The 27,590-nt window shown below is 42.4% G+C and overlaps 2 protein-coding genes and 1 long non-coding RNA gene across 3 annotated transcripts in view; 2 read left to right on the top strand and 1 right to left on the bottom strand.

The window, feature by feature from the left end:
- The first annotated feature begins 395 nt into the window (after positions 1 to 395).
- gas6 (growth arrest-specific 6) lies at positions 396 to 13,055 on the top strand. Its single transcript, XM_035628042.2, has 15 exons — positions 396 to 966; positions 1,237 to 1,397; positions 3,806 to 3,830; positions 3,935 to 3,997; positions 5,587 to 5,709; positions 6,504 to 6,623; positions 6,855 to 6,977; positions 7,819 to 7,940; positions 8,489 to 8,607; positions 9,349 to 9,538; positions 9,642 to 9,806; positions 9,896 to 10,064; positions 10,283 to 10,422; positions 10,508 to 10,709; positions 11,000 to 13,055. The coding sequence occupies exons 1-15, from the start codon at positions 891 to 893 to the stop codon at positions 11,152 to 11,154; spliced, it is 1,953 nt and encodes a 650-aa protein (XP_035483935.2). The 5' UTR covers positions 396 to 890; the 3' UTR covers positions 11,155 to 13,055.
- Positions 13,056 to 14,025: 970 nt separating this feature from the next.
- The window catches only part of LOC118302860 (transmembrane protein 255B), a 16,820-nt gene continuing 3,255 nt past the window's right edge, over positions 14,026 to 27,590 (bottom strand). The window contains exons 4-9 of the mRNA XM_035629349.2: positions 21,283 to 21,372; positions 19,231 to 19,311; positions 18,397 to 18,482; positions 17,575 to 17,734; positions 17,008 to 17,154; positions 14,026 to 15,491 (exon numbers count right to left, since the gene is read on the bottom strand). Of these exons, the coding sequence (XP_035485242.2) occupies positions 15,261 to 15,491; positions 17,008 to 17,154; positions 17,575 to 17,734; positions 18,397 to 18,482; positions 19,231 to 19,311; positions 21,283 to 21,372 (795 nt within the window). The 3' untranslated portion in view covers positions 14,026 to 15,260. The remainder of the gene's footprint in view (positions 15,492 to 17,007; positions 17,155 to 17,574; positions 17,735 to 18,396; positions 18,483 to 19,230; positions 19,312 to 21,282; positions 21,373 to 27,590) is intronic.
- Positions 19,522 to 21,421, top strand: LOC118302861. Its single transcript, XR_004790645.2, has 3 exons — positions 19,522 to 19,658; positions 21,060 to 21,213; positions 21,297 to 21,421. It is a non-coding gene; the product is annotated as an uncharacterized LOC118302861 (long non-coding RNA).

Below are 27,590 nucleotides of genomic sequence, written 5' to 3'. Positions count from 1 at the left end.
AGAGTTGACAAAAAAACATTGGTTCTTTGTTGCAGGTGATTATACATATATGAACAAATAGTTATGGACAATATATTACATTTCTGTCAAAAAGTTTCTCTAAATATTACACACTGTAGCTTTAATATAACTTAACCTATGTTGTCTTATGTGTTGTTATTATAAAGCCTTATGGGGTTTTATATTGCCGAGGGTGCAAAAAAAATTACATTGTTATGAGTAACCGCTAAAATCTTCACATTTGAGAACGTGGAACCACTTCACTTTTGGGCAATTTTGCATAAAAAAGGATTTTCACTTGTATGGTGTATGGTGTATGGGGGGGGGGGGGCCCAACCACGAACTTGTTGCCCCGGGACCCCCCTCTGGAAGTGAATCCGGCCGTGAGGGCTGCATCACTCACACTTCCCACCGCGACACCCCCTCCTGAAGGCAGCAGAGGCGTGCGACTCGTTTGTCTGCAGACCGAGGACCGAGTGCGACCAGAGAGGAGCCAGCGAGAGAAGAGAGGAGAGGGTCAGGAAACAAAGTGAAGACCGCAACGTGGATGAGTTGAACTGCAGGATAAGGACGCTGGTTTATCATGAACGACATGCGGGGGAAGCGCACGGCAGTTTGAAGCTCGCAACCTTCCGCGGCGGCGGCGATTTAACACCTTTCAAACAACCAACAACACATTGACGACCGAGGGTCGCAACTGAACCTGAGGACCTGCAGTGTGGCTCCGCGCCGTTAGCCTCGGCGCGATCTGCGGTGACATTGAGAGACGCGGGCACATATAGTCAGGAGACAGGAGAAGAGGGAGAAGGGGAAGGAGGAAGGGGGGCGCAGCGGCACACGGGACAGGAGAAAGTTTCCCAAGCTCGGGCGCAGACACCCGCGGCTGAACAATGCGACTGACCCCGACGAAGTCTGCTGCACCGGCGGCGCTGCTAATCCTGCTGCTCGCCCGCTGGTCCGACGGCAGTAAGTACACGGTGACATGCTAGGCGGCTAGCTAACCCCTGCCGCGTCCGCCGCCGTGTCCCGTGTGACGTTTGTCTTGTCTCGTCTCGTGCCCGCTGGGGATTTATGAAAAGTCTTTAGCGGCGCTTTAGCGGCTGGTATTTCGCAACCGCTCTTCAATGTTGTTGTTGCTAACCCCCCACCCCCCCGTACTGTTTGACCTTTCCTCACCCCCACCACCACCGGGTCTATCTGTCTTTATTAACCCGAGTGTGTTTTCTCCATTCTTAGTCTCGCTGTCTCCGGAGGAGGCGAACCAGTTCCTGAGCAGGCAGCGGAGGGCCAATCAGGTGTTCGAGGAGACGAAGCAGGGCCACCTGGAGCGGGAGTGTGTGGAGGAGAGGTGCACCAAGGAGGAGGCCAGGGAGGTGTTCGAGAACGACCCGGAGACGGTGAGTGACAACCAGTCAGTTAAAGCATCAAAAACAACAGATGTTGCATGAAGGTCCCACACTCCTCCTCCATCTCCTCCATCTCCTCCTCCTCCTCCTCCTCAGGCGCCACAGAATCAAAACTCTCTTCATAGATAATCAAAACCAAAATCACAACCATAAAAAAAGATGAGAATAACCTTCTTGTATTCGTCAAGAGGCCACAAGGTCGATTTTGTTTGCATCATGTTCATATCGACTGCACATTGACGGCTGCAATGTGACACCAGACTAATGATTCATTGTCTGGGCTGCCGGTGTTCACGCTCCAATAACTGCTGATGGCCATCGGTGCACCGTGATATTCCGTGCTGTCGTCCGCCCTTTGTCTGTTTCTGTGACAGACACTGAGTCAGTGGGACTCAGCTCGAGTTAGTGAAGACTCTGCTTTTCCCCACACAGTCACTTGTGTCGCCCATCATCTCAAACGTGGCCCCCGTCTGAGATGTGGGAAACACCTGGATATCTGTCCTCCGTCTCGTCGTCTGTTTCGCTGTGCGTCTGCACATGCCCAACAGGAAGTACCCTTAACACACAAGTGCACGTGAATGATGCAAACAAAGTCCCTCTCGATTCACATTGGTCTCTCCGGGAGCTGATTAGCAGTTTCATTCAACACTCCAATGCACACTTGTGTGTGTGTGTGTGTGTGTGTGTGTGTGTGGTGTGTGTGTGTGTGTGTGTGTGTGTGTGTGTGTGTGTGTGTGTGTGTGTGTGTGTGTGTGTGTGTGTGTGTGTGTGTGTGTGTGTGTGTGTGTGTGTGTGTGTGTGTGTGTGTGTGTGGTGTGTGTGTGTGTGCAGGAATATTTAGTGCTGATTAGTTTCCACTCTGGATTCAAGAATGAGCAGATCAGCCTCTCTGTTCCATGTGAATATATAAGCCTATTGAACACTACATGTGCAGAGTATACGAACCAACCCCCGGAGATATAAATAACCTAATGTGAACTTGGGCTATTGGGCCAAGAGGCGTGATCGTCCATTGGCTCAGAATGCAGACTTTTAAGCCTTTCATCAGACATCTGTGGGGTGTGTTGCATATGTCGGCGTGTGTGCGACATATGTAAGGTAAGTTATAAGTGCAGACTTCTGGCCAAACATCTTTACAATCTGAACTGTCAGGAAATATTAGCAACAAGGTTATTCTGGCAGCGTTGAATGTTTTTGTTTTTGCATGTTGTCGGTTGAGCTGCTCGATTTGTAAGTCAGGGATTTTAAACAAGTTTTAAGCTGTCCACAGAGGGAGTGTTTGTTAGTGTTCTTTAAAGGTCACTTTTACTCATGAGGGTTTTGTCACTGAATTTTAGCAGGGAGGGAGTGAATGAGGCAATCGATGACTCAGATAATTCGTAAGATTAGCCAACTGCAGGGACCTGGAAGCTGAGGGACGGAGGATTAAAGTGGAGTAGAGCTGGGTTCAGGGGAAAAGGGGAAGTTAGGTGACGTCCCTGACAGTTTTAATCAGCAGGAGTTTTTATTTGTATGCGTGCGGCTTTCCACCATGTCGTGACACAAAGCTGCAGTCTCATTCATAGCTGCATTATTCATTCTGAGAAAGCTCATCTCTGACTCTGCGTTTTCGTCCGCTGCAGCTTTCTGGCTCTGCGGAGAAGAGGGAGAGTGGGGTGTTCCCGATACTCATGATTAAAACCTGGCAACAAAAGAGATATTACTCCAAGTTTCTCGTTTCTCATCTGCTAAGTGACTTTTCCAGAGGGACAGATAGTCACTGAAAAGGTGTCACAACATGTTTACCAATCGCCCAAAACTTGCTCGACTGCTGTGATCGATGATTCTTACAGGCTCAGATTCTTACATCAGCTTGCTGCATCTGACTCTTACTGCAGCACAAGATCTCTAAAGTCTCTAAAGATTTTCCATTGATCCCTTTCCCCAAATGTTGACTTACTGTACATGCGGAGGAATTACTGCAGCAGTAGAGAGGGATGTTACAACTATCAGGAATGCAGAGAATTCTCAGGAAGCCCCTGGCAAAGGGCCGCACCCATTAGACATTTGTGTGCCCACACACACACACACACACACACACACACACACACACACACACACACACACTCACACACACACACACACAGATTACAGAATAATCAGTCTCTGTCTCAATATATCACACATGCATGCAGTAAATGAACAAATGCCACGCTTGAAATTAATGATTGTTTATAAATGGCTGTGAGTGTGAGCACAGACATCGGGTATGAACCTAAACCAAATCCTAGATTATGTCGAGTGTGAACAGAAACATCCCTACCAGTGGTAAGTGTCTGTTTAGATTATCGTGTTCTGTTTAGATATTTGTTGATTCACGTACGTAACTGTACCCCTCTCTCTCTTCCCCCCCGATTCAGGACTACTTTTATCCAAAGTATGTAGGTAAGTTACCGTTCTGACAGAAACCCCTCATCTCTACTCATAACGGCCAGACTTTCTGATTATATCGTTGTTGATCTCCACATTCTAAATTTGTTTCTGTCTAGCCTGTGTGGACAAGTTTGGAGATTCTGAAAAGAAGAAACAGGATCTGGTCACATGTGTCCACAGTAGGTTTTTATCCTCTCATCTGTCTGTCAACATCACGCTAAGGCTTTATTATAGGACTGTGCACAAGTTCATTGTTTTGTGGTTTGTTTTTCTTCTCTCTCATCCTTTCTTTCGTCTTCCTTCTCTCTTCGCTGTGTAAGTATCACTACATCCTGAGACAGCCTAGATGTAGTGTGTGGGGTTGGGCTACACTGCAGCATCGCTGGTCTGCAGTCACACTCACGTCCACACGCTATCTGAGTATAAAAGGGGAGAATAGGGAAAGATGATGAAAAGGTGCGGAGTTTTTCAACCCCACCGGTCACAGTTTGCGTCGTGACACACCTAACTGACCACGTGGATTTGACACGCCCTGAGCGTGCTGCATGTGCGTGATTTCCCGGCAGGTGCATATTGGTATCATTGCAGCACTTTGCTATGGTGATGCCACACATTGGTGAATGAGTAACACGCCCCTTCAGTCGTCCCACACTCTCTCTCTGGGCGACTGCACCAGCCCCTTGTGGGAGAGTGACGTGAGAAAAAAGGTCTGTCGTGAGTGGAGCACAGGATTTCTGCTGCATCAGGATACAAGAGGCCCGGACCAACCCGGCTTTACTGCTATTGGCTGGGGAACCTGTGAGGGAGGGTAGAGAGGGGGGGGGTGTTGTTGGTTCGATGACTCAGCTGCAGCATTACCGGCACATAAAGATACGGTGGTTCTTTTTATACGTCAGTAAGCACACCATCTCTCTCTCATCATCTCTCCACCTCTTGCTCTCTCACTGCATCAGCATGTGGTTCAAATGGGCTGAAAAGGGTCAAATCGTACTGATACAAACTGAAATCATTCATTATTTTCCCCCATACACACATTTGATCATATGCAATTGAAATGTGCTTTACACTACAGAAACTTATACTTGATACTGATTTCGAGCACATATAGTGCCCATATGTAGTTTTTTGGATATCAGTGACAGAAGCCCAATCTCGAAATATTATGTGTAACTCCTAATAAAAAGTATGATATAGTTTTAATGTGTGCAGCACTGTATCGTGCCATATTTCATGTGAACCTACCTCTCTCACTCTCTTGCTCCCCTAATTCTCTCCAGGCACTATCCTTTTCTGTCTCTCTCTCTCTCTTTCTGAACTCCAGCTAACATGCCCAGACTTGTCGAGAACTCAAACTCCTCTGCTAGGAAAAAGAAACTGTACAGGGGAGAGAAAAGATTTATACATGTTCACTCACACAAGCTTGGAGTGAAACTGAGAGCTCAAGTAAAAAATGTTTAACAGGAAAAAATAGGACAAACTGAAATGAAGAGATGGTTGAATAGATATTCAAATATCCATTTGTTCTTGTTACTTGGGAGCTGTAGGTCAGGTACGTTGGGAAGGACTGAATGAGGGCATCACTGGCAGGAGAGCTTAGCCAGCATTAGGCTATTTATATTGAACTCCTGATATGCAGAACATAATGGATGCCCTTCCTCTATCTGGTATCACTGTACAGTCGCATGTACCGAATCCATGCGGTTCGTACCTACTCCATTCTGAAAACAACGATAACACTGAATTCCTTGCATCTGTCTGTCTTTGTTAGATATTCCAGACCAGTGCTCTCCTTCTCCCTGTAACGACAGAGGTACGGTGCGCTGCGAGGACAAAAAGGGCGACTTCCTGTGTCACTGTTTCACCGGCTGGACGGGAGCCAGATGTGATAAAGGTACTGTCCCCCCTGTGTAAAGTGAGCGAATGTGTAGTCGGTCAGTTGTGTGCTGGAGCTGATGTGCAAATTCTTGCACCGTCATTCAGCGTCATATCCACAACATCACTGTGTCCTTGGTTCTGAAAGCCAACTCCTGCCTCGCACACTCATGGAAAGAACTTGCTGTATACGACACTTTTATCATTCGTGTATTTGATATCAGATAAGGTTCATAATCATTGTAGATCTCAGTCTTTTCTAGAATTAATTTTTCATTGCAAAGCTCCCATTTCTAGCGTTTCTTTTTTACATCTCAAAAAAAGTGAAAGTAAAGGCAAAGAGAGCGAATATAACTTACACACTCGGACTGTGAGGGAGAACCATGTTTGTCTGATTTATGGCACAGCCATCATTCCACACATTTCCACTGTGACTCATCCTGCCACCTTACCGTGAGAGGAAACCGAGGCAGATTCAGTTAGACTTGGTCTGAGCCTTTTCCACTTGACGACCGCACTCCGCCTAAACACGGGGCTGCACCAGTCAGCCACAAGGACAGTGTGAGAGTTGTTTCGAAGCCTCTTGAGCAAAGTACACGTTTATAGGATATTAAATGAGCTTTTCCAACCTATTCCAACTGTATCAAAGTGACACTTTACACTTTTGACAATTGTTTCTGTTCAAATACAACCTGATTCTGAATTTGCAATGGGAAATCTTAACACACGCCAAACGTCCTAATGCTGTGTGCACAGCCCATGATGATGTTTTTCCCTGCGCTCACGTTGACTGCACTGCCATCCTACTTGCAGATGTCGACGAGTGCAGCAAGAGAAATGGAGGGTGTGATCACGAGTGCAATAACACTATTGGAAGTTACCGCTGCTCCTGTCACCAAGGATACATGTTGGTTGGTCGCCAGATGTGTAATGGTAAGCCACAAAACACAGATGCACACCGTCTAACGACCGTATTCATGTTGCTGCTTCAGTTGTTTCGCTTGTAAATTTAGGAGCGCAGAGTTTATTCTTGGAGTATTGGTTTGTTTTAGACATTATTGAATAAAAGTACAAATTGTCAGATCGTGTCTAGATTGTGTAGCTGAAGAGTGGACTCCCATCAGCCTTTCGTACGTCCTGCTGACCACATTTTGTGTCTTTCAGATGTGGACGAGTGTGAGGACACAAGTGTGTGTGGAACGGCACGATGTGAGAATAACGATGGCAGCTATGATTGCTTGTGTGATACCGGTTTTGTCTACGACAACGAAACCAAGACATGTGTCGGTAAGTGTGTACACACACACACACACACACACACACACACACAATAAAAGACAGAAACACACACAGTTTTCATGAAAAGTGACCGAGGAAGCAGCTTCAGGCTCAGCGGGACTTGATGCAGCTGTGTTTTGAGGTCAGGAAAGGAATGCAAAGACATTTGCAGACATTCTGTAAAAGTAGGTAACAGGTCAATGGTGTCTGTGCCTTTTAGAAAAAAAGATCATACCAGGAGTCAAATACACAGAAGGACTTGCTGTAATTAAGAGCTCAAAATATACAAATCTCATCGTTTGTATGTCAAACAGGTCATAGCCCATTTTCTTCCCAAAACACACAGGAAGAGACATTGACACTGCTCAGTATATACTTATCTAAAATATCTTATATTGTTGTGTAATACAATAAGACAGATTTGTTGGCAACAACATGGAAAAAGACTTGAATGTAGGTCCTTAATCACTTGTTTGCCCTGTTCAGCTCTGCTGTGGAAACCAGACTTTTCATAACCCCTGTGTCCCTCCTCAGAGAAATAACAGTCATTATAGCCAACCTCCTCAAGGCCATGTAAGGTTATGTATGGAGCAGGGAGATACAACCCCATCGTAGTCAAAGACCACTCCGCTCAAGTGTTTGCATTCCCTGATAAGACGGATATTTTTGTCAAACATTCTTGTGGGTTTGATGTTTTTCTGAGACTCGAAGGTTCATGTTTTGACTAATTCCACCATGTGACTTTTTTGACTTCGAGAACTGCCTGCTACTCTGCAACTCGTTATAGCCCAGTCATCACTTTATCGCTCCTTCTCTGTAATTTCTTCATCCTGCTCTTGTCACTCGTCAGATGTGGATGAGTGTGTGTCAGGTGTGTGTGCAGAGGAGTGCCTGAACACTCCAGGGAGTTTCCGATGCTTCTGTGACGGTCGGCAGGGCAAGAAGTTGGGCCAGGACCTCAGGAGCTGTAAGGTGAAATACGTTGACTGTTGTATATTAACCAGCCATTTCAGATTTAAGCTTCCACTTTTGATAAAAAAACAAAGTATATATATGTTTATATATTAATACCATTAACAGGGTATCTAAATGTCTTGAAAAGTCTCAAAAAGCTTTGAATTCTGCTTCCTTAAAAGACATTAAAACTAAACTAAACGAAATTAAAAATCTTCTCTTGCCTGCCACTCGTAGCACTGTACTGATGCTTGTCTAGGTCAAGATCTATTAAATTTAATTCATCACATCTTTAAGAATTATTGTTATACTACATGTTGAGGTGCTGAAAAAGGTGATACAAAAATTATTATAGTTCATGTTTGTTTTCTAGCATACTCTCAAATTTTTGCCTGGTAAGATCATGAAACCGGTACTAAATTGTTTTCTTTGTGATATTAAGAAGGTCTAAATAAGTCTTTAATTGAACTTAGTGAAACCTGCAGCTTTTGTATACCAGTATGATATTCATGTGGTGGCAGCATTCCTTATATCCGGGTTTTTCGTCTGTCTGTTTTCTCCTTCAGCCTATAACTCCATGTTTGTCGCCGTCTCTGAAGAGGAACTCTCGTTCTCTTTACCTGGGCCGCATGTTCAGCGCCGTGCCAGTGGTGAGGCTGCGTTTCCGTCGGAGGATTCAAACCGGGTGAGAAAAATTGTTTTGTCTTGATACTTATCCCACTTGGAGGTTGTCTCCTGACAAACCTGTCGCACCTCCTCCTCATTTATACTGTAGATGGGAGAGTAAATAAGTTGATTGATCACACCTCTTCCAGCTCCCTATTTCTGGTGAAACTGCCTAATTTACTTAAACTTAACTTTAACTTGCGCGGAGCAGTGAAGATTGTACAATATTTTTATTCCAGTAACCGCATTACTTCTTTTGCCAGACATTATTTGGAAATGTTGAGTATAACTGTGGCAACATATTTTCCCTATGCTGCCTGAAGTAAAGCATTGAACTGAGAACCTGGTAAATGTATTAGAAGATAAATATTATTTCCTTTCTACAAGAAATTATGGTGCAGCGATAGAGCAGGTCGAATGGTTCACGAGTCAAAATTAGAAAAAAATAGTCTTAAAGGAAAATAGTTTTTTTTTTACCGTACATGGTCAATTTGAGAAGTCGAATCAGCTAATTCTAAAAATAATTTCTAATATTAGCAGGGTGGAAAATGCCACCCACGTTATCAGAGTGGGTAGCAGATAAAATTATTTTGGTCACTAAAAGGAATTTCCTGTTCTTGTCGACCATCTCTTCCTTTGCTTTCTCTTTTTCTCCCACATGTATTCTCAAATTACCTTCGTCATTTTAACTCACTCATCTAAACACACATGCTCACACCCACACTCCCCTCCATCTCAAACGCTTCTCCCCGCCTCCCAGCTTTTCAGCAGAATTCGACTTCCGCACCTGGGATCCGGAGGGCGTGATCTTCTTTGCCGGAGGTCACCTGAACAGCTCCTGGATCGTGCTGGCGATGCATCATGGGAGGTTGGAGCTTCAGCTGAAGTACGGCACAGTCAGCAGGGTCACCAGCAGCGGACCAATCGTCAGCGATGGCCAATGGAGAAAGGTTTGGAGTTTTCAGTCAGGGCGGCCATCGCGGATAAAACACCTTTTTACGTGAGCTTCATCAGCCGATCGAACGCTTCTCTGATGTCTCTTTCTCTTGTCAGATCTCTGTGGAGGAGCAGGGCCGGAGTCTGGTGATTAAGATCGACAGGGAGGCCGTCATGAAGATCGCAGTAAACGGTGACCTGTTCACACTGAAGAAAGGCATGCACGAACTCAACCTCACCGTGGGCGGAGTCCCGTTCCGAGAGGACGGCCTCATCAATCAGGTGTTTATTTGCACGAGCTTGTGTGTTTTCGTGAACATGGACCTTATGTTCTTCGCTTATGTTTGTCAACTGTTGTGTTTGTCTCGTAGGTGAACCCCCGTCTGGACGGCTGTATGAAGGAGTGGCGGTGGCTCACCGGTGAAGACACCTCCATACAGGAAACCATTCGGTCCAACGACAACATGCAGTGTTTCGGCACAGAGAATCCTGGAGCATATTTTCCTGGCACAGGCTTCGCTCTCTTCAACATCAGCTGTGGTACAGTGTGTTTTGTGTGTGTTCCTTTGTTATGTATAACATATTGGTGGCTTGCATAACTCGGCCTGATTGCCTCTTCCTGAAGCAGTTAGTCAATGTTTAATTTGTTTAGATGACTATAAGTTGACTTCCGTCACTGGCTACATTTTCGTAAACATTTGCTTAAGTCTTGTTTGTCGATAGAGTTCATGACTTGTTTTCTGTTCTCCTCACTTCAGAATCTCAGAACCTGAGCGTCCAGTTGAACCTGCGGCCCACTTCTGCTATCGGAGTGCTGTTTGCACTTGTTTACCAGGACAGAGTCCCTCTCTCTATCGCTCTGGCCGACTATCATCCCGGCACTGATGAATGGCGAGATGTGAGTTCTCTAAAACCCAAACCGTGTGGGAAATGAATTTGTACTGTATGTTTGATTTGAAAACTGACCTTTTGTTTGTCCTCAGTTTGTTCTGGTATCTACAGGCGATGCCATCATTGCCAGCTCTCCTGCTCCACTGTGTGACGGTGAGAGTCATGAAATCCAGGTGGTGATCTCGGGCAACCAGACAATGCTGCTGGTCGATGGCCAACCTGGACGAAGTGAAGATGCTGAAGTTCCTACTGCTCTCCTGACTCAATCCAGCACCTTCATAGGAGGCCTCCCTGGTGAGGGCACGCTTTTTTGTCTCTTTATGGAACATAGCAGTGGTGTGCAAGCAAAGCTTAACATAAACATGCATAAACATACACAATACCGAAGTGGAAGCAATATCTCTCCCCAGATCTGATCTCAGAACAGAGTTCTGTCCCATAAAGAAAGAGAATTTATTTTGTAATTTACTGCCCTCTTGTGGTGTGAGCAGGCTGTTGTTTCTGGAAGCTAGCTTGACTCCCAGACACTCGACGCAGTCCGTCGTGTTCTCTGCTCGCTCACATGTCTTCATTTCACCCCTCAGATGATGTCTCTTTGGTGTCCTCGCTGGTGTCGGCGCCCTACAGCGGCTGTATGGAGGTCAGTGTAAATGGACAGTCTCTGGACCTGGACCAGGCCATCCACAAACACAATGACATCCGCTCGCACTCCTGCCCCCTGCTGGACTCTCACCAGTGACCAGCGCGTCAGTCTGCCAAAACTGATCCATAAGCAGTTGGTTGAGGCAATGGGGATGATTTCCAATATAATTATAAAAGCTTTGACCAGTGGGGAGATCTTTGAGATTGGAATATTTTTTAAAAAAACCAACTAGACCAGGTATTGTGGTGCAGGTGGAGCCTTAACCCAGGATGACTCTGTCCTTCTACTGTGACGACACATGCAGGTGTTCGCAGGGATTTTCACAGTATTATAAACAGTAGTTAGCCAATGGGCAACATCCCCCTGTACCAGGCAGAAGATATGGGAATAAATGCTGCACAACATTGCCTCAAAAACTGCCCATGCATCTCAGCCTTGTACGCCCACGAGAACACACAGGGTCTCCTCCGGATCTATGTTAAATGCTTGGTCCTGGGTCGGCCTACTGCAGCCTGTGCTTAAATCCAGACGTGGCTGGAACCTCGTAGGCAGAGTGACTCTCAGCTGCGACTCACCTGGTAGAGCTGTGGTCATGTTGCTTACATCCAGTTCACCAATGTTCACAAAGCTTGAAATAATCAAGTGCTGATGTAGAATCCGATGAAACATTTTTTTTAAAAAGGGCACCAGATAAAAAGTCTTAAAAAATGTGCAATTAGGAGTTTGGTGTTAATGATTTAGTGGTTGATTGGGGACTTTATCAATATTATTTGCTCCTTATAAGATAAATCCCAGCCTTCACCACAGCATGGAGGCTCGGTGAGGGATGGTGAAACCTTGCACATCGTTGCAGGTAGAAAATGGACTGCGATGTAATTTCAGCTGGATCAAAGCTGCACTCCATGGCTGCCTGCAACCTTAACAATCAACCATGTGCCTGCTAAGATCAACCGACCCCGACTTCTCAACAGGTTAAACTTTCACAAAGGTGCAGTACTGTCACACCAAACAGAGCAGTTAATACACTATGCATTTCCACCGGTGCACTATTGGAGTCTGTTAAAAAACCGACTGACCCCCTGATTCTCAATAATCTTCTGTCTGACTTCATCACAAAGGCCCCTTCTCTCCTTCAGAACCGCCCACTCACAGTTAATACCTGCCATATTCAATCGGGGGATGATAGGGTTAGTCACAGAAGCACAGGGAGACAGGAAGGGGCCCGCTCCGCGAAGGAGAGAGAGCACTGCAACAATCGCACCACACAAGCTACTGAGAGTAAAAAAGAGTGCGCTGTAAAAATACTGAATATGTAAATAATGTGACTGTACAATGCTTTATAGGAGACAGGAAACAAACACTACCTTATGCTCACTGAGGTTTTCTGCACATTTAAGTTGATCCAAAGTTTAAACAGCAATCTGAGTCTCTTAATCTCATCTGCTTCTGAAAAAAAAGGTTGAGCAACAAATCCATGATTTTGTTTTGTTTTTCTTTAAATGGAGACTGACAGCAAATAGCCAGGGATCAAAGTACCGTGAATCTTAAGGTACTCTGTTTTTAATTTAAATCTATAGGTGCTGAGCAAATCAAAACACAATAAGAATAAAGAATGTCAGAGGAGCTTTGTGATTGAGAAATGCCAAAAGGGCTCCAGTGTTATTTTACTTTCCTCTGTAACGTTTCATATTCTAGTTCTCTGAATGAATGACTGCCAGAATATACAGCTTGATGTGTTATGTTGTTTTTTTTATCATGTGTTGTATATTGAATTTCTCTTTAGTTTTTATTTTTCACTTTAACTGCCAGTATGTGTATGATGCTGAGAGAAGTCTGCCTTTTGAGTTTTAACTTCCCTCAACAGTGAAACATCCTATTTAAAAACAACAATAAAAGCAGTTGTATGAACGTTATAGAGTAAAATTGTATTTTCAAAAAATGGATTTGTATGCATATGTGGTTATGTTAAAGATAAACCTTTCCTGCTTCGTGTGTTACAAGTTGTTATTGTTGTAAAACTCAAGGGTTACTTACTGTACTTCTTTCCAGTTCATTCAGCTTTCAACTGAATGTCACTGCCTTTTTCAGTGACTGGAACTTGCTCAGCTTTCATCTCATACCTTAATTACAAAACGCCAGTCACATGATGTCAAGTGGTCGTATATGGCGGTGAATTTAGATCCTCTGCGCTGGGGGTGGACGGCCTCCTGGGTGAAGTCCCCACTGCTCTGCTGCGTTCACTTCCTGGGCCGTCTTCAGTGATGAATGTCCTACTTTGTACGGTACCGTCTTAAGATTTCAGTCCCAGTCTCTCTGATAACACTTGTGGTCACTGGTAGTGTGTTCTGATACAACATCGATCACTCTGAATTCAACACATTCAACCAACTGAATGTAGAAGTTTGAGTTGTGCAGCTCATCTAATCACCTAATTTCTAATTTTATTTCATGAACAGTGTTGGTCACTGCTACCTGTAGGAGCTTTGCAATGAAAGCCACCCAGTATGTTTTTGATTTTAACTAGCAGGGATTCTGCAGTGTTCACCAAGCTAAATAAAATATACAGTATATTTTTAAGACCTGGATTTGAAGGTGCTGACTGGGTCTTGGTGTTCAGGGTTTAATACCTTCCAAGGCCTACATTTTTCATTTTCCAAGACCTTCAGAAACCCTTATTCAGCCACAAATACAAACCTTAAACAAGAGTAGTATATATTACAAAGCAACACTAGATGACATGGCTGGCAGTTTTTGTGTGTATTCCTTGTATTTTAATGGAATGGGAGACTAGCCACTAATAATTAAAGCTACCAAAGAGGGGTAATTATAGAATGTCGAGTTGTTGAGGGTTGTTGAGTTCTTTGTCTTTCTCCAAGTTTGCTGACTTTGGCCACAATCAGCTGCTGGTCATAGGTCACATACCAGACCAAGTAGGCTAGAAATCACTGTATTGAGTTGAGCAAAAAACAGCTTTATTGTTTATTCTTTCAAATGTTACTTGTTTTAGGTGAAACAACACATGGTATGGTAATATACACCTGGTATATATTTTTAGATTCAAGATCGTTAAACACTTTTGGAAAATGTTCTCTCTTGCCAAAACATGAGAAGATTGATACTGCTAATGTCCATCCGCTAAGATCAGAAGTGGTCGAGTTGGGCAAAATTGTCTTTACACTATTTTTGGACAGAGCAAACAAACATAGACACAATACATCAGTTAGTGATGTTGCTGGTCGTTGAGTTTTGTTACTTCAGACAGAGCCAGACCTGCCACTTCACCATTTTAAGACTTTATGCAAACCTAAGTTAACTGACTGCCAACAAACGTCTTACTATACAAACACGTGTGATATGAATCGTCTCATCTGAATTTCAGCAGCTAAACAAATCAGCGTATTTCCAAAAATATCAAACTCTTAATTTCAATGTGAGATTTTCATACAGCCCTTACTACACATGTATTTTTATACGTCATGGATTTCTAACAGGTGCCTCTTTAATACATAATGTATCACGGTCAGCGCCTCATCCCACATGCATCATAAATAATATATACAGTGTATTAACTTTAAAGTGCACATTAAGTGATTCACACAAACATAAACGCCAGCATAATTTACTCTCTGGTTCATATTTCAAGAAAAGCCCTTTTAATTATTAGTGTGGTAGTTAGTGTAGTGAGGCGATACGCCTGTAATCAGCACAAGTTAATGAGAAACTGTTCGATCGCAGTCCAGTGTTTTAAGATTCATGTGTAATGTGTGAGCAGCTCGCTTTAGGCTTAAAGGAGAAGATGGACAATTTAGGAAATCCGCTTATTCACTTCCCTGCTGGCGGGGGAGATAGTTACCCATGGAAACAGCGAGGCCAAGCTAAGATAAACTTACTGGCTGTGACTTCATATTTACCTATAGATATATGAGAGTCAATCTTATCATTTCAATTTCGGCATGGAAGCAATTAAGTTTGTTTCCGAAACCTTTTCCCTCAACGAATGCACATGAAATAACTTATGACTATATGATCACACTTACATAGCTAGAAATCGGTGTCACTATTAGTACAATTCCACCAGACATGAAACATAGCATTTGAATCAGTAACTGCGAAGCTCACTCGAGTGTTTCCCTTCTCCGAGCTCGCCTACGAAATGTCTGACGTGTGCCACATTCTGTTTGACCAGATCCACGCGTGCTCTCTCAGTAGGCGTATGGCGGAGGTTTCTCGAAGGGGCTGAAGGAGGATCCGTAGAGCGCGGGGGCGTTGGGAGTCAGCATGAAGCCGCCCGGTTCCTGGGCGGCTCCCTGGCACTGCGGCTGGGCGGGAGTCTGGGAGGGCGGCTGGCTCTCGTCAGACGGGCAGCCGGCGGGGGCCAGGCCTCCCTCTGGGGTCATCTGGGGCGTCGCAGGTGCCTGGTAGTTGCTGTTGTGCTGTGGGAGAGGAGAGGAGAGGAGACGGGGAGTGCTGGGTTGTTGTGGTATGTGGAAGCAGAGCCAAACACAACTGAGTGTGATGTGTGGTTTTTACTTTCTTGTTTTGTGTAGTTTGCGCCATAGAAATATCAGCAAACCTTGGACAATAATAAATATGTGAGACTTATACACTGATCAGGCGCAACATTAAAACTGGTTATTGGTTTTTGATGTCGTGGCTGATCAGTGTAATACAAATTTCCAACTAAATCACTAGGATTTGACTTTTGTTCCTGGTGATTTAAGAACCACAGCACCAAGTCACGGGTTGGTTTATGGCTCCAACACATGAAGCATCAATCAGGAATTCCGGTTTTCATCAAGTTCCTGGACGATCATTAGCAAGAAAGATGATCTGTTTAAATGTAAACAAGACCAGAAGAAGAATCTGTAGCCCTGTCAGAGACTGTGACTGTGTGGCACACGGGGTGTTTTGAACTAAATTGCAAAATTATTTTAATAAATTTGAGCGGTTCAATCAATTAGTTTGGTCTGTAAAACATCAGCAAATAGTGAAACAAGGTGACATGAACATGAGGTGATGTTTTCAGATATTCAGTTCACTACAAAGTAAGACCGCAGAAGCTGGAGCTAACATACACAAAAACAATAATTCATCTGTTGATCTACTAACATATTGAATAAATGCTAACGTTTGCTTATTAAACACAAAGAGCCGTATGTTTTAGTTCTGCAGGTTACTGATCACTGAGTATTGGACAATTTTGATCTGATGATGATGATGATGATGATAGAGGAAAAGTTAAGTGATCACAATCACCCATGAGGAGGACATGAATGTTTTTAAATTTCACAGAAATTGTTATAACCCAAAAAACCCAATTTCAACCTCATGGTGGAACTAGAGATGAGGTCCAGGATTCACCAAAGCAAGTAGGCTTCATCCTCTGGGTCCTGTGGACATCTGCACCAAATTTCACAGCAACGTATTCGGTAGTTGTTGAGCTACTTCTGATCAAAGTGGTGGACGTCGTGGTCGCCATCCCTCCAGCAACATCTTTTATGTAATATGAAAAGTTTATACCACAGTACAACTATGATAGTGAGATTGAAGATACATGGCAGGTTGGCAGGCGTCCACCTCAGAAGTGCAGATTAATAGTTTTCTCTCCGGTCAAGAGCTTTGATGTTAAGAGTGAACCAGCTGTGGCTGTGCAGCAGACGTAAATCTGATCCAGCGTTGCTCATCTGGTTACCAGACTGATACACTGGAATGGAGAATGGGCCTTTTTCCACAGCTGACATTTTGACCTGTCACAGCAGGTAAAGCACAAGTGTCACTAATAACATGAGCAAGGGCTCTGCCTCAATGAGCCATGAGTGTGACAGTGAAATCACAGCACCCGAAAAACTAACGGAGCCGATATCATTTTGATATTCAAACCTGTGGTTTCATGTGCTTAAGACATTTTCAAATAAGTAGTTCTTGTTTTGTGTTGTTCCTGGCGCCCACCTGCATTGGTACTGGATAGTTGGGGTAGGCGGGCAGACTCTGTCCCGGGGGACAGAAGCCAGCGTAGGTGAGCATGTGCTGGGTCGGGTTGTACATGATGTGGGGAGGCGGCGCCGGGCTGGGAGCCATTTGAGGAGTCGGCTTCTGCTGCAAGAGACGGCCCAAAAAAAATATTTGGATCGTCAGAGGACGCTGGGAAGCAAATGTGAGTGATTGTGCACAAAAAGATCCTTGGTAAAGGGAAAAAAAATACCAAAACCCAACAGATTTTAACATTACAATCTTGTGCGTTACTTCAGAAACTGTTGTGATCAGATTCAGGCAGATTGAGCTTGGTACAGTTCCGCTTTCAGTTATAAATCTAAACTCTATGAAGTTTGGGAAGCTTTGAAACTAGCTCTCGTAAAAGATGTTATTGAAACAATTCAATGATACAAAGCCTTCAGCAGCCATGTAATACTAAGAGATTTTTATGTCACTCAGGACTCAGACTGCCTTTAAATCTGGTCTAACTTCTTTTCCTCTCTCTCTCCTTTTGGAGGGTAACCTGTCTGGAGTCCTGCTCACCATGTCCTTGTACGCGCCGAGGATGGCGGCAGCGATGATGCCCAGGAACAAGCCGATCACGTTGAGCACCACTGAGGCCCACAGCAGACGGTACAGATGGATCACATCCCAGCAGCTGCTGACACCAGTGAACTCGTAGTACTGGGTGTGGTACTCTATGCTGGAGGAGGAACGGAGCACGGGTCAGGGTTTCAGATATTACTGCCATGAATCACAAAGCGTGCACATTTCATATTACATTTCATAATTATTGTTCATTCCTATTCGGACATCTGATAGTTACGTTTTTTATTTCCTTGTTGTGCATTTGTCTTGAATGTGATCAATCGGCAACAATGAATCTGAGATGGATTTAGTTGCAATCCCTCTCAAGCATGTTCATTATTGTTGGAGTAATTTCTCTTTATTATTATAGCTGTAAAGATTAGTCTATCAACATTTGCTGATTCCAGCTTCTTAAGTTTGAGGATTTGGGGCTTATCTCATTTTTTGTATCGTTGTACACTGATTATTTTGTGGTTTTGAACTGTTGGTTGAAAACAAAATAAAAAAAAAAAAGGTGTTATCAGGGACAAGGGGAATCTGAGTGCATGGCTTTTATCTAACTATAACTATCAAATTATCAATTGAAATAAAAAATAAATTCAACTTGCAGCCCTACTTTTCACATGATTTCTCTACCAACACCCGAATGTCTGCAGTAGAATCTCGTTTTCATTTCATTGATACATCCTTATTTAGATAATTCCACATTATAAATATATTAGATTATTGATAATTTCTCATGTTCATGATTCCATTCATGTCATTTGAGTGGCTCACCTCTCACAGTTGTACAGGTAGCAGCAGTAGCAGGTGTTGCTCCTCAGTTTGAGCTTGCATGCTTTGTTGAATAAATGGCATGTCACCTGCAGATGAGTTGAAGATCCTCAGAGCTTTAGTCATTTATTATAAAAGTTTTATTTACCTCGTGAATAAACAGAAGCTGGATGACCAGTTCAGTCAAAGGCATTCGGAACTGAAGGAAAATGTCCACATGTCAACAAATCACATCTAGAACTTCTATTACCAGGGGTTGTTGTTTTTGTTAATCTGTGCAGTACCATCATCTGACCACTAGATGCTGCTACACACTTTACGAAACATTACACCAAGCATCCAGTGGCTGCCAGTGCCTCTCTACTAGAATATAATCCCACAATGCATTCAGATAATCAATTACTTATCTCACTTAAAGGAAAACTACTGAGACAGAAATATGAAGCATATGTGGAGGAAGAGGAGGATTAAAACTAAAGATTATCTACATGTGAATGGAAACTATACATTGGTGTGAGATATATGAAGTGTGTATACAGTATATGCACAGTATACAACAAGGCTGGGCACACCTCTGGTTAGCTATCACTAAAATAGTAAGTCATTACAAATGCTGTTCATTTAATACCAAGAAGAATGAAGACAGTTAATTAGAACATCAGAAATATTTGACTTAATACTATAATGAAATACTGATAGCTGCAACAAATGAAACAAATACCCCAAAACACCTTCACTTAAAAAGAGATGACACAGTAGTTTGGCATCATTTTAGCATTTTAAGTCACATTGCACATGGGTCTGCTCAGTTATGTTGTATAGATGTGTGAGAATCACCTCTGTGTAGTAGCTGTCGTAGGTGTAGGCCGATCCACTGGTGTAGAAGTCACACATGTCCTGCTGCAACGGTCTCGTGTCCTGTGTGTGTGTGTGTGTGTTAGAAAGAACAGAGAGAGATGTGTTAAATACAGAAGCCACAATCACAGTGTATGTAAGTAAATCCACTCGTCATACAGCATTACTGCGACTTAACTGTGTTTGTGTTTCTTCAGCTCCATCAGAGGTTTCAAGTACGTACTTTTTACCTCGCCTATCCCGTAAAGTTACGTGTGTTTGAATTTGAACCCTGTGTCTGTCCTCCCTCTGTTTCTCTGTCACTGCAGCGGGGAAGGTTTGCAGCGCGTGCTCGCTCCCAAAACCGCCAACTGCAGCGCACTGCAAAACCTCCAGCACTAAACCTCACTCCACTTCATACGGTGTGAAAGGTAATAAAATTATTGTCATTGTCCAAAGCTTGAAGGTGCAATACATGTGACTTTTACAGTCCCGTGGGCACAAAAGAAATATATCTGCAGAGGTCCGATAGCGCTGTTGATCAATATCAGCGACTTGGTGCCAGATGCTGAGAGGTCCGGCTTTTTGAACTCGCTCCTGCTCCACACTCATTAAGAGACTCATTAAAATTCATTAGGCGGATGTGACAAACTGTTCATGTGAATGTTTCCAAACATCTGAGACCGTATTTGACCTCTCTGCATTTCCTTCCCACACAGACAAAAGCCAGTATTTATACAAAACATAATCCCATGCATGTTAATTTAGTCTGTCAGACAAACAACGTGTTGATTAACTGATACCTTATGGAAAGGCCTCTTCCTATGAAATGACATAAATACAAACATTCTGTAAATAGTTAATTTTGTTGTTGTGATGAATAAGGTATTAATGCCATAGTTAGATTTACTTAAATGTTGGTGCAGTGGAAGAGAACTAATATTTAGAACTAAGAGGAACAACGAGTAACAACTGGCCATTTTAGAAGATAGGAGAAATACAGGAAATTGTTTCTGGAAATACAAGGAACAAACAAGTTACAGTACTAAAATTTAAGTCCACAATCTTGTTACATTTCTACATTACTTTGCCGTGTTACTAATAACTAGTCAAAAACTTCATATCAACAGTCTACTTAACTCTTACTGTGTAATAAAAAATATATGAATACCGATTGATTTATAATGAATTTTTTTCCTCTGAAGAAAATAGAAACCTATTCATACCTGTAATTGGCTGCTGCCCTGCTCGACCAACGTGTCTGCAAACGTGCAAACATATTTCTTTATTTGACTTACATGATAATAACTCCCTCTCCTCTTTTATGTTGTATATTCTTCCCTGTAAATGAATAATATTTTTTGTGAGGGAAACAACTGCATGCATTTTAACCATTCTCATTAAGAATGAGGTGTGTGGGCTGCAACATAATAATAATAATAATAATAATAATAATAATAATAATAATAATAATTATTATTATTATTATTATTATTATTATTATAGTCACACCTTATAGTTGTTTCCCAGTACTGTTTCCTGTCGGTAAAAAGTATTTCCAAAAATACATAAGAGCAAAATTTATTTCTCCTTTCCAAAAAAATGTCATGATATTAAGTTAAACTGTAAATCAGAGTTAGTTTTATAAAGTGTTACCAAAAACTGTATCCATAGCCAATAAGTTTGGCAAATTACCCAGAAAATCAGTTAACTGGGGTCCAAGCGTCTTTGGTTGTATATTTGTTTGCATCACAACACAAAAGTTTTCTGTGACTGAAGAGAATGGTGGGTAACCTTCTTGACACATTTAATCATCTCTGTTGTTTCCTCAGCTCTCCAGGTGTTGACCCAGCAGCTCTCTGCAGGTCCGGCACTGAGATGAGTTGGTCTGTTTAACCTGTCCAGTGTCGATTCTGTCTGATTGCTTCTACAAAGTTCTTGATCTTGCTAGGATGTATTTGCCAGTCTCTGCTGACCGTAACATGTGTGAGTAAAAAAGACACCAACAAAAAGTTTTCAGACAAAGCCTACTGTACAAATACATGTGAAACTTACAATGAACTCTGCAGCGATGATTCCGTCCACGATGGCACAGAAGAAAGACGCGATGACTCCGATGCTGATGAAGATGATCGCTGCCACAAGCTTAAAGAGAGGAGGAGGAGGATGAAGTGACAGGAGAGGAAGAAAACACAAAGGTACAGTCATGAGAAGTTTCACTGGAACAAATAAAAAAAGCCCAAGTGCCAATCATTTCAGAAATAAACAAAACATTGGTGGACTTGTTGGTAAGTCAATGTGTTGCTTCCATGAACTTTCCCATTTTCCTGCTGATCAAAATATAATTGTAATTTGACAGCTTTTTTGGGACCAATTTTCAAAAAAAGATTTTGTTAATATGAAGTAATAACTCATAACTTATTAATTTTAATCTTTGCTGAATATCTTCCCAGATCTTTCTTCATTTCAGACACAAGTGCAGCTGTATTGCGAGATTTGTGTAATCTGTCTCGATTATTGGTAAATGGTGTCATGTAATAATCCCTCTTGTATGTCGGACTTTGTATTATATAAAGGGAAAAATCTGAATTCAACTTGAAATTCAAGTAAGATTGGTATCTCTGGTGGTTTGTGTCCTCGTCTGCGGCGTCTGGGCTGCAGGACGATAAAGGAAATGTATAGCCTCTTGCTCTGCCAACACAGAAGTGCTTTGTGGGTAATTTATGGGCAAAAAGGCAATGTACAGGACAGAGGGACAGCCTTTTGTACCAGCAAGGTCAATCTAATTCTCCCAATGTGAGAACACACACACACACACACACTCTTACACACACACACACACACACACTCTCAAACACACACACACACACACACACACACACACACACACATACACACACACACACGTGACGTACAGTAGACAGAACAATCTTACACATCTCTGTAAATAAAGCCTAAGAATCTGATCACTGATCAATAAACCCAAATCTGAATGATGTGACATAAACTGTAGGTGCTTCTTCTATAAAACTTATAATGTAAGACATATGACACACATACACACACACACACACACACACACACACAGTGGAGCTGATGCGGCTGACTGATCACAGATGTCTGATCATAAACTTTATCACTGAGCATCCTTTCCAGTCTGTTCAATTGCTCCTCAAGGACCAAAGAAACCTCCTGCACTCAAACATAAGATTAAACTCACACTTTGTTCTTTCATCTGCAGGAGCAGGTGGGATTCAGCAGTTTATCACAAAAATTAAGAATAAAAGTAAAAAGGTAGTGTATATTTCTATCATTTACAGTATAATATAAGTTCTGATGCCGCTTTTGATATTAGTGACTTTCTTTTCATTCAAGATCTTGAGAGTATGGATAAATTATTAATTATTATTATTATTATGAATAAATGTCAGCTGACGATCCTGAAGTTGCACAGGTAGATTCAGATCCTATATTCAATCAAAAGCCATTCATTCTCCAACTCTGCTAATGTTCCTTGTTCGTTGTTTGTTTTGTTTTTTAACTGTATATTTTTCTTCAACTTTGAAGAAGACCACAGCAATGATTGTTTCTGAGACTGATAATTGAAGAAACTTATTGACATTTCACAGTTCAAAAAGCACAGGTGAAAATACATAAAATAATCATGGCTGATGTCTCTTTATCCTGATGAATAATCTTAATAATAACACCTGTGCTTTTTCCGTACAGTTACAAGTAAAAAAACTAACATCATTTATGCTGACTAAATATAAACTTGCTGTCAGAGGGATGCATTGTTAATGAACTGTGGATGACTTTTAGACCTCTGCTCAGGTTGAAGTAACCCCTTACCTACCATCCACTCTGCAGGGAATTTCCTGAAAATATAACCCAGGTAGAACCCAGCTTGAGATAGAAGGTAAATAATAAATATGAGGGGACCAAAAATAGAGCCCTGGGGAACACCGCTAGTAACACAGCTGGATCTAAGATTTCTAAACTGAACAAACACGTCATGGTCAAGTGGCCGTGTGTTATGAATGAAACGCGTTGCTGTATATGTGAGAACAACACAAGGAGTGGTGAGACGCTTAATAAAACGAGGGAATTCAAAAATTGAATTTCCATCAGTGAGGTGAAGAGCCAAACTGAGAAAATAGGCCTTTTCTGACTTGGTTTTTTATCTGCCACTGGTCCAGACTCTCCACTTCATTAGCGGTTTAAATGACTCTGCTTTTATGGGCAGCAAGTGGGAGAAGAGGCCAGCAGCAGGGACAATAGAGCCTGACAACTGCATTACTTCACATTAGCACCGGCTGCCAACACATAAAACACCTCAACACGCTGTGTCGCCCAAACCCCCAAACCTCCCCTGATGCAACTGAAGCAGCGTGAAAAATCAAATACCGTAAAAGATTGAAGACGCAGACATACTGTAGATTCTCTTCTACTCTCAGGAGGCGAGTCAGTAAAGTCATATTAAAATGACAGCAGTGGTAAAACGTGAATATAGACGTTACTTCATTTGTTACATTTGATTATTTCCATTGTATCCTATTTCATACTTCTACTTCGTGAGATTTCTGGGAGAAATGTTGTACTTTTCTATTCCATTAATACATTTATGTGACAACTACCGCGTGTTTACTGGTAGCCTTTCAGATTTTACTTGCTCAAATAAAATAAAATTAAAAATTGCAACTTTTCTTACTGTGACTGTTCACAAAAACAGGTGTGTTTCAAACAGTATTTTCCTTATACACGTTTCAGATGGTTTCATTTCAGTAGTTGCTTGCGGCCACAAAGAGGTAAAATCATTCAACATTTGACAATAGATCAGTTAAAAGTAACAGAACTTTGTTTTTCCTTCTCTTTCTCTAACATTTAGCATCTCACTATCTCCAGATTGGCATCCTCTGAACTAAGCTGTCTTTTGATAAAAGAAGAAAAAAGCATCAATGACAAAATGATTAAGACACAAAGAGGAATTTTATGGCCTCGGTAAGGATACCTAACAGGTTATGTAACTAAAGTCGCTGACCACTGCAAGGTCTTCTTCTCCTGCTCAGTGGTCCGGCGAGCAATCATCACCACATCTGTACGCGAGAGTAATGAGAACTGATCGTCCCATGACCTGTTGGGTAAAATACGACCTTTTGAGGGTTCACTGTTCTGCTCTCTGAGCTGCAAGGTGACCGAAAGGACGACGGTCTGTGATATACAGGCAGTAACTACAGAGGAGGCCGCTGGACCAAAGAGCATGAGCTTGGTGAAGCTGGGTCATAAAGAGTCATGAAGGAATCTCACAGTGTATCGGGGCAGTGACGCCTGAGAGGGGGAGGGCAGACTTTCATGCACCACGATGCTTCTGAACATCTAAAAGATAAAACAAAATGAAGAGTGCCGATACATGAGTCGTGACGATTTTTAATGCTCTATCCAAGAAATGTCCATGGAGCATAAATGTGTGTTTTACTTGCAGCAAGTCTCTGATTCATAGAGAGACTTGGTCGCTCTGCAATCGTAATATGACGTGTAAAACTTGATCTGGAAAAATACACTTTCCTACTAAATTGGGAAAAACTAGACAGTGTCACGGTGATTGGTGGAAAATTATGAGATCAAGTACCACGAGATCTTTATTATCTAGTTTACCAAGGTGATTATTTTGACCAATAGCTCATTGTTAGTGGGTTGTGGATTTTTTGCTCTCCCACTCAAAATGGTATTTATTATCCCCTGACAGAAACCTGACCATTACTTTTAGCCATCTACTACAAATAACAGACTTTTTGTGGAAAGCAAAACCTAGAAAAACACTGTCCCATATCATACCTAAATAGATGTCGAAGTATTTTATTTGTAGATATTTGATGATTGTAGTATTATAAATATGGATATTTTCTATTTTCTGTCTTATTAGTGATGTCATTGTATGTTGAACTGCACTAACCCTCGACTAATGTCGTCCACTTCAACAGAAGCAAAGGAGTGAAGTTCATTTCTTAGGTTTCTGCAGTCAAGAGTCAAACAGGAAACGTTTCTGTTCGGGAGCTGGAGGTCCACTTGAACTCCTCTCCCCGTTTACAGCTCTAAAAGCATCGAGCAGTCCATCTTCTGCTTCAGTCAGAAGAGCGAGGAGCTGTGAGACCCAGGAAGTACAGGAGAAGCTTCAGTCTCAGATGTCCGTGGCATTGTGGCACGGTTAGTTGTTCTTTAATGAGCGACCTCGCTCTGCCAGCTGGCGCTCGTGTTACAGCACTCGGCCTCGGACACAGGAGGGAAGACGACATCTGTGTGAGAGCGCACATCGTGCCACATGTGCCTCATGAGAGACACTGTGGACCAGAGGTGGTGTGAAAGCGATCACACTATTAAAGTTTAACACACACAGAGCTGAGAGCGATGCCAGAAAGAAAGGCAGACAGGTGCAGCCAAGGCCGGTTTATAAGAGGGCCGAGTGGCCCATGGGCCCCGGGGCCCTAAAAGCTTCAGGTTCAGCTCCAGAGAAGTAGACAAAGTGAAATATCAACGCTGTCGGGTCCTGCGTCCTCCATCTTGTGGAAGATGAAAACTGTTTCATTTTATACTGAGCTCCTTAGTTTAAAAGTTGGTAATATAAAGTAATAGTAAGGTAGTATTTTTCCATTGTGGGAGAACTATAAGAGCCGCGAACCAACCATTACTTTTATCATTGATAAATATGGCAATTATTTCCTTATTAATCGATTAATTGGTTAAGTATGAAAGTTAACATATTCAAATGTTTATTATTTTCTTTTCTTTTTTCGATTTTTGGTTGAGAAATCATTTAAAAAAACAAAAACTGTTGAGATAATTGAGAGGCTGGAACCAAGGAGGTTTCGGCATTTAAATGTCTTCTTCTTTTTTTTTTTTACACTTTTTGAATTCATTTTTTCAATCAACTAATCATTGCAGCTCTAGAGTAATAGATGGTTCTGGGCAACAAGAAGTGAAACAACAGTAAGGACTACGAAAAATATACAATTTTTAAGCATGAAACCTGTGTTTATCCTTGTTAATTGATGCGTCATATGGTGCTTTATATTGACCTTTGTCGGCTTTTTAAACACAGAATAGGCTCCAGGAGGAATATCTGTGGGAGTTGGATTAGATACCGAACACTGTAGCGTAAGGTAAAACCAAATGACCGGACCAGGCACACGACACCGTGGACACCACATGAAATATTAACAACACACACTGATACACCACAGTCATGGACACAGGCACAGGGAACATGCACAGAGATACGTTTACTGGGCACTGGGCAGGTAGGAGTTCATTTGGGCAGGTTGTTATAATTCAGGGAAAGTTTTGATATCATTCGGGCTGGTTTACGTTATGAAAAGATAGACTAAATATTCCGCTTTTTCAAACACAAGTCGCAGAGGGTGAGTTAAAAGAATGTCAAAAAACGCCCTATTTCACAATGTTCAAGAGTGACAAAAAAAAAACATGGATCCCCTTTGTCTGGATCTGCATGAAAATGTTCTTCTTCCTTGGCCCATGTCCCAAACAAACGGACAGGAGCGAAAATATAATCTCCTTGGTGGAGGTTGTATCCAGAAGTCTATAACAAACGCTGATGGTGACCAACTAGACTTTTTTTTAAAATTTCTAAACGAAATATTCTTAAAGGAATTATACAGAGAAGAATAAATAAGAGTGAGACACAGACACAGGAAAATAATTCGGACAACTACAGAGGTGAAGAACAAGAACTCGCACTCTGCCAGGGTTTCTGTGTCATTGGTGTCCTCTTCGAGGAACTTAACACAGTGAGGCCCATGCTGGTTTGACATACTGTGAATGTGATACTGACAATGCTACTTAAATTACCGTTCCAGTTTCTGGGTCCCACCGGCACTTAAGTAGCATTTGCATTCGTCGGCCCCCTGACTCTTATCCCAACCTGGTAGTTTTAAACGCTGATCATAGGTCAGTTTTGAATCAAGCGATCAATAACTTTTCTTCCAACCGGTCTTTGGCCTCCCTCCAACTGTCTCGGATCTGGAGTCACTGCCATGATTGTATTTTGAACCTTGTGTTGTACAGGGAGGTACTTGGATGATATTCTATCTGTGTCCCTGTCTGAGATGAAGGAGCCCTGTCAGCGACTGACCAATACTAACGCAATATGCCCCTCGTGTCATTGAAATCCAGAGCCAATCATGTTCACTCTCCCCAACCACAAATCCAGTCATGTCCACTGATCTGGGCACCGGGACAGAGAACACATTACACTGCCATCGAGTAATGGGATTTGCTTCTTGCTCATAACAGAGCAAATTTCCAGTTTAGTGAATTTACAAAGTCTGTAACACAATCCTCTAATTCAC

This window comes from Scophthalmus maximus, chromosome 4 (assembly GCF_022379125.1).
Source record: "Scophthalmus maximus strain ysfricsl-2021 chromosome 4, ASM2237912v1, whole genome shotgun sequence".
Taxonomy (NCBI): Eukaryota; Metazoa; Chordata; class Actinopteri; order Pleuronectiformes; family Scophthalmidae; genus Scophthalmus; species Scophthalmus maximus.
The sequence above is the reverse complement of the archived record's forward strand: the minus strand, read 5'-3'. Positions and strand labels throughout refer to the sequence as shown.